We start from the raw sequence: 7,913 nt of genomic DNA, 5'->3' as shown, positions 1-7,913 counted from the left end.
CGGTGAGATATTCTGAAACAAACACTATTCCATTGAAAGTTTGAAGTTTTTCGGAAAAGTACTCGAAATGTGGCGGAGAGTCAAAAATTTGCACTAAGTGCTCAACTCGGCGACTGTCTCTTATACACATCTAGATGTGTATAAGAGACAGTAGCAGCACCATCAGTAGTGATCAGTATGCAGGGCTTGTCTAACATCGTGGGAACAACCTACTTATGAGAAAATTTTTCAGAGATTCACTATTACTAGGCAACTTGTAGTACTGGCAACTTGTTATTACGTTGCCTATTTAAAGCAGTTTACTTCCATTCATCACAAATTAAAATGAATTAATTGTATTTTTTTTATTGAATTGAATATTTTGATAAATATTTTGCGATGCAGAAATAAAAAAAATAATACAGAAAGTAAAATATTCTAATTTAATAATCTCAATGCAAGTTGTTAAAGTACAAATATAGTATGTTCGTGTTCTTGGTTTGTGCATGGTTTGTGTCATTTTAAACGACACACAAACGGTGGATTTAGGTTTATATTGCTCTGCAAAAACTGTGTGTAAACAAGGAGATGCTATTTTTAGATCTCCCTGGTGTAAACAACAAATTACACGCGATACCGTTCATTTCTTAAAAAACTGTCAACCAAATCAGCCATTGAACAATAACATGAGACTTCCAAAAACAGTTTTTTTATGACAAATACTTTATCTACTTGAAGTTTTCAGAAAGTAGGTCATGTTTTTTGTCCGTACTACTAGGCTTCCAGAGATAAAATCTGTCCATGGTAGTCCCTAGATTCGCATACATCACATTTTAGAAAGTTAGGCGACACCAAAAATTCATCGACATTCCATTGCCTTACCATATACGGTTTGTAGTTTTAAAGGAGTAGGTGGCATTTTCTGTCCTTAGTTATGGCTTTAATAATTGTCAAAACAGAAAACCAATATATAGTGCACTACATCATATCCAGTTTAGCTTGGGTAAAAAAAATCTTAACGAACAGATTTCTGGAAACCCATGTTTGCCTGTTTACAAACTTTTGATACATAGCATAACACACACACGCACACCACCATGAAGGTATCATATGACACGAAGTCAAATGGAAAGGTTCCTATTGTTAATAGGAACCAAAAAGTGATGCTTATTCAAGAGATGCCCTTATTTGAACATTTACAGTACACACAATGAAATAGAAAATTTTGAAAACTAACAACAATAAGAAAGTATAATACATACTCCAAGTATTGAAATGCACGCCATTGCATTTCGATACATGGAGTATGTATTTAATTAAACTGAGATTAATCAGTGGACCTTTCGGTTTTTAGATAACAACAATAACTCACCAGAGAATTCATGAACCATTTCACTATTCCAAGTGAAAGGAGTGAAATCAACACCACTATGGTATGCCTTATCCCATCTGTTACATTCGAATGTATCTTCCATCCCAGTAATAACCCACTAACAAAGGGAAATATAATTCAATCTCTCTTAATAATATCTCATTAATATTATGTCAATTAAAATCAAGACTAGCATCTAAGAATTTCAAATTATTAATCCCTGTCATTGGATTAAATTAAACACCTATTAAAAGAACATTAGTCAGTTTCTAATAAAGTAAAATATTCCATTATGGTGGAACATGTATAAAAGGCACATGTCTACGTCATTTACACTGCCTTTTTATGGGGTCTTAGCAACAATATCTAATGGCAGGATTTATGAGAAATAACCCATTTCTTTAATTGTGGAAAAAATATTTTTCCCAAGAGCCTGCATGCCACTTGATTCAGTATTTGCTCTAAGACCTATATTATGAATACCTTGCTTATGACTTGCAGCATATACTGTATTTGCTATTCAATGACACAATCATTAAATTACATTGATGAGCACAATTTATTAAGACAAAATTCCAACATCTGAAAAAACTTATTAGGAACATGAATTATACAAATTTTCATCAACAAACCTCATTGTTATCTGATATATTATAGTTGAGGTAGTAACAGCGAGGATAGAGCGCGTTACTTCCACAAACAAATATTTTATTATCGTTCATCACTTTAAAAACTCTGATGTAGTTGAAACAAGCATCCTAGTGATAAATAGAAAAGCACAGTTTATCATACTATTATACAATATTGTTGTAATCAATTATAATAACAATGGGTAAATAGTTTCATCAGGTTTCTGATAGTTGATTCAATAAATAATTTCTTGTGTCTATGGAAACAAACACCACAAATTCTGACGAAGCATAACTGATAGCCAGGCCAAACTGTCAACACAGCAAAAAAACAGTAAGTAAAACTGCTTTAATGCAAGAAATTCTTAATTGCATAATATCTGTCAGAGGAAAGTTGTTTATGTGGGAATATGCCTGCTCAGAAATCCTGCCTTGCTTTATACTCTTTATCATTTATTGACTTTATTAAATATTACAGGTATATTGCATTAAGCAAGGCTTTTTTTTTCATACGATGTTGTTTCACAAATTTATAATAAAATTTTGGTTTTCATTTAGCAAAGAGTTTTGCCAAAAACATCCAGACGGAAAAGAAAAACTAAAATAAATTTTATGCAGTGAATGTAAATAGCGTAGTAATGGGATGGTTAAATACTTAACATTTAAGTAATTAGGAAGAAATATACATATCTTAATTTTTGGAGATACCAAGGTAGTGGTGGGCATAAAAAAATAAAAAGACCTTTCATTTTTTTCTGAAATATCCATTGGCCAAATTGGCCAAAAATTTATTTTCATTATTGGCAGGCAGCGGGTTTGCTAAACAAGTTATAAAAAAGTCTCGCCTCATCCAAGTTGTAAGTGAAATAACTTAGCTTTGAATAACTGTTCTTATGATGCTAAGCGTGGCTGTGGTATAATTGAATTTGTAGGCGACCAGGAATTGTATTACTGAGCAGTCCCCCAGGATAAAATAATAAAACAAACATGCACAAAATATAATAAAATCTTTCTATATTCTGCCTAATTAAGTTTTAAAGAAAATAAATAAGCTTCATACCTTTTTATTTTGCTTAGAACATTCAAGATCATTGAATGGCTCACAAACATTAAATTTTGTTGTAAAATTTCTTTCCTACAGATGAAAAAGTGGTGTACCTGTCTCTTATACACATCTAGATGTGTATAAGAGACAATCTTGTAATAGTACACGCACACAGCTTTGCATATTTCGAACATCGAATACACTGGAGTTCTAGTATTCTGGGGCGAATCCAGTAGCGGGGCATGGAGGTTTCTATTCCGAAACTTTTATGCCCTTCCCTTTTGAAAAATTCTGGATCTGCCCTTGGTATTCTTATAATTCAATGATTTTGACATGAAAGCGACTCAGGATCATAAAAATTTTAGGAATGTGGACACCTTGGATTAAAAACTTGGATTTTAAAACATTTATTCATTAGAAAATGGGCTGCAAAAATGATAATCAGATCACAAACCATCATTAGCGGCATTGGAAGTTAAGTACAGTAAATATTCATACGAGTTAATCACATGATTTACTGTAGAAAATAAATAGATACTTACTACCCAGCAAAGTTCTTTTCATATTCTCTCCAACACATGCTTCAAAATGAGTCATAGCTGCTATGGTAACAAATATTGCACTACACGTCAAACACCCCATAATAATAGATCCTCAGATGCTCTCTTCGGTATTAATATATGTAAAGTATCATGTAATTCTGAAATAATACAAATGCAAAATTTAATTTATAATGGACTCTCACAGAGTCCATTTCGCTATTAGCATAATTAGGTGGTTAGGGCCCTTGGCAAAGCTCCCCCCCACCCCACCCGCTCCACAGATCCATGTTACAATATAAATGCTAAAATATTTATGGCTGATCTGTTTCTACTAGAAGTGAGCAACATTGATTGATCTGCTAAAAAACCCTTTCTTAGTGGCAGCTTTGTATTTTTTATATACTTCCTTATAAACTTTGAATTCCCTATTCACTCGAACATACAGTGAATAATATCTGCATTGCTGTAATTACGTAGGCTATGATTTGTATTTTTTATGGATGTTCAGTATACTGTATACAGTAGGCCTATACTTTAAATATACTATACACTGTTTTTTTTTTGTGCAAAAATCACTTACATACTACTGTAGTTCCCATTACACAGATGTACAAATTTAAACATAAAAATATCTACTGTTTCCAAATGAAAACAATAATTGTTTTCATCATCATCAAATAAAACTTTATATTAAACTATTTTGGTCCAGCCTCTTTTTGACATAATATTGGATTACCAGACCATGAATGTTCTATTTTTTATACTGTGCCATCCTGACCAGACACACGTCAGAAGCAGCATTAACATCCTGGTGACACCGCAATTAAAAAAATATATAGTTTACAATACTGTACTTCCTGGTTGGAAAAAGTTACAATCCTAATAAGATTATGTTCAAGTGCAAACCAGTACAATGCACATGTTTTGCACCAAATTTAGACTTTTATTAACTTCCTGTATCTTGGTGTGACTTCACAGTATGATGAGGCCACTGGGGGAAATAGTCAATAGGGATCCTGGAAAAAAGGTATTCTTCCACTAAAGTTAGGCCTATCACACAGCTGACCATCTTTAGTACTATCAATATAAGTACAGTACTCTGTAAGTATAGTAGATGTCATGTGTTGGTACTAACATACTGTCAGCCACCAATAATTAAAGAACAAAATTGATTTCACTTTTTGTAAATAAATATATTGTCTATGAGCTATGGTGAAATCTGAAAAAAAAAAATAAATAAATAGAAAAAATTAATCAAAACAATTCAAAGCAATAAGTTTTCACTGGTTGATTCAGTCTTTTTGACTATTTATATTTTTTATTAGCAAATTTAAGGTTTAAATATGTATTGTCACCTGAAAAAGGACAAAAAAATAATCATACAATTTTTTGAAGTTTTGAAGTAACATAAAATTATAATCTTTATTTGTGTATGTTTTTCTCTTGAAGGGATTGCTGACAGAATAAACAATTTAACTGTTTGTTATATCGTTGTACCTTGTAAAATTTGATAAATTAAATAAGCGAGTTTTGCAGTTTTTGCAATATTTATTTTATGACAATTCTTTATTATTATTATTATTATTGTTAATTTTCAATGTATGACTTTTTGTATAAAATTGTATTTTGTTTAAAGTGAATTTAAAGTCCCATTTCAGGCAAAATTTCAGTTGTTAAGAAAAATCTGATTTTTACATGTTATGAAGATGATAAATCTAATATGAAATTGCTGGTTTAAAAGAGAACACTAGCAAAATGATTTTTTGTTTTAGGAGATTTTTGATATGCCATTAATAATAGAATCAACATTAAAATCGTTTTTTGGCAATTGTTTATGAAGTTATAGGCCACTATATACGATTTTACCGTGACGTCACTGGCGAAAAAGTAATAAAAAAATCGTGTAAATAGGCCGCGTAGGGTAGTTGCTGCGTACGATCTTTACGTGCATGTTGTAACCATGGTTGTTGTAACTTGCATATAGGCCTATAACTGCATCAGCGGTTGTCAACAGAAGAGTTACACCTATGGTTACAGCATGCACGCAAAGATCGTACATGGCGGATAGCCTACGCGGTTTTATTTACACGATCTTTTGTTACTTTTTTCGCCAGTGACGTCACGATTAAATCGTATATAATGACCTATAACTCCATAAGAAATTATGGCTTATCAAAATTCACCTCTAGAACAAAAAATCATTTTGCTACAGGTAGTTCTCTTTTAACTGAATTTAGACATTCCTGTGGTCGGACATGAATTTGAAACCAAAAATGATCCTATATGAAATAAACGTTGCATGTTGTAGTAAGGATTTATTCATCCATCATATTCAGTCTAACGAAAAGTGAGAATGAATTATTTACAATACTAAAATTACCATAAATAAAAAAGAAACATTTCATTTGTGTGTGTGTGTGTATATAAATCTGAGACCAATGTTGTCTCAAATATAAATCAATTACCGACAACACAAGAATTCAGCCTTAAAGCATGCACTTGTCAATTGTAGTCCCGGCCTCCCTGGACCCGGGCCTAGCGGGGACTTAGCCGGGGAAGTCCCGGCCATCTCCCGGCAATGCGGAACATCGTTTTAACGTACATCCACGGCTAAGTCCCTGCCACTTACCGCATTACACACCCCAAGCCACTGTTACTCTAATGTGTAAAATTCCCGGGCCTTTCGAGGCCTGTAACATCTACGGGTAAATTTTAGGTACGTCCCGGCACTACGGGGATACAACTATGTGTACATCCCCGGCTTAGTCCCGGCTAGTGCCCCGCTATGGCTTGGGACTGCAATTGATAAGTGCATATTTCTGTTGGTTACGCACCACTGACTTGGGTTGTTTGTCATCACTTCAAGATGTCTACCGATTCTTGGAAAAGGCGACGGGTTAGCCAAATGTCAAAGTTGGGTATGGGTAAGCCAAAATTCAGCGTACTGGTGCGCCAAATTTTGGGTACGGGTTGTGGGTAAGGGCTTAGTAAGGGTTAACATGGGTACAGGTTGACTTATATTGCCCTATATACGCTGGTATAGGCCATTGTACTGGTAGCCGATCATTTCGGTCACGCTTCGTTTCGGTCGCGCTTCGTTTCGGTCGTGGTTCATTTCTAAAAAATATATGGAGCGTCGAAGGAGTTGCGAAAACGCAAAATTTAATATGCCTAGGCCCTATATAATTATAATTAGTTCGTCAATCGGTTTATCATAGGCCTACTGTAAGTATTTTTTTTTAAATTTCCGTTTTGCTATCTTTCTACTAACATATTTATATTCATATTTTAACACGATTGAAACATGATCTTATGATTGATTTTGTTGCGTTTTCATATACTATAATTTAATAATTATGGTCAATAAAATGTATCTTTGATTTTAATTGAATGAATTGAATGTTGTTACCACCTGAAATCTATTTCATATTTTAGTTAAAACAATAATCATCAAAAAAAAATTTTAACAAAAACCTATTTTATAATTGTGCTTTATATATTTTACATGTATTACTGTATCTGTTTTGTTATACTGTATGTTTTGTATTTGTTATGAGTGCCTCTTTGAGTCAGCATCGCTGTAAGAGCTACCCTCATAAAAGAAAGTTGAATAAATAAATAAAAAAATCATTACATTATTTAATCCGATGTTTCTATACAATAAATTTATTTATTTTTCTTGCAGCTTCCAGAGTTTGGATAAAACATACCAAGAGAATTGAGGGAAACACAATTAAAGAAATAAACAAATAATACACACATGATCATTCTTCACTTGAAATCTTTTCTTTTTTTACAGAAACAACGCAGATGTTACGAAGTTGACCGAGTTTGAGATACGTTTTTTTTATTGTTTGTTGTGATATATATATACAGTACCCCTCATTTACGAATTCCCGATTTTACGAACGTAATATAAAGGTGATGACGTCATAAAAATTGAAGCGAAAGATTTAAAAAAAAAAAAAATCGAATTGTACCTGCTTCACACATGTGTATGCGACAAATTTTACTTCTCTTTCAAACATCGTTTTCAGCTTTAAAATTCAACATAGTGCTTGATTGTTTTACTGAATGAACAATATATATAATAAACAAGTATCTATGGAAGTTGTGTTGGAATAAAATCCACGATCTAGGTATTTAAGAAGGTAAAAATATCCGATAAAAACAAATTTGTGCAGGGCCTAGAGTGGGATCAGAATGCTTAGAGAAGCTGCCAACTGTAGGCCTAGGCCCCCTCAACTCAGACTTAGCTGCGTAAGCCTGTAGGCCTAGCCTAAGCCTAGTTTATGCCAGTGTAAGTAGTATCAGTGCAAATATATAGGAATTTGGGTCAACCCCGA

General features: G+C 33.0%; 1 protein-coding gene across 1 annotated transcript in view; it reads right to left on the bottom strand.

The window, feature by feature from the left end:
• Positions 1-3,110, bottom strand: part of LOC117110725 (semaphorin-1A-like) — a 23,355-nt gene extending 20,245 nt beyond the window's left edge. Inside the window, exons 1-3 of the mRNA XM_033253502.1 lie at positions 3,041-3,110; positions 1,984-2,109; positions 1,352-1,469 (exon numbers count right to left, since the gene is read on the bottom strand). Of these exons, the coding sequence (XP_033109393.1) occupies positions 1,352-1,469; positions 1,984-2,073 (208 nt within the window). The 5' untranslated portion in view covers positions 2,074-2,109; positions 3,041-3,110. The remainder of the gene's footprint in view (positions 1-1,351; positions 1,470-1,983; positions 2,110-3,040) is intronic.
• Positions 3,111-7,913: the final 4,803 nt, after the last annotated feature.

This window comes from Anneissia japonica, unplaced genomic scaffold, assembly GCF_011630105.1.
Source record: "Anneissia japonica isolate Jap-2015-1 unplaced genomic scaffold, ASM1163010v1 scaffold2756_len2360902_cov194, whole genome shotgun sequence".
Lineage (NCBI taxonomy): Eukaryota > Metazoa > Echinodermata > Crinoidea > Comatulida > Comatulidae > Anneissia > Anneissia japonica.
The sequence above is the reverse complement of the archived record's forward strand: the minus strand, read 5'-3'. Positions and strand labels throughout refer to the sequence as shown.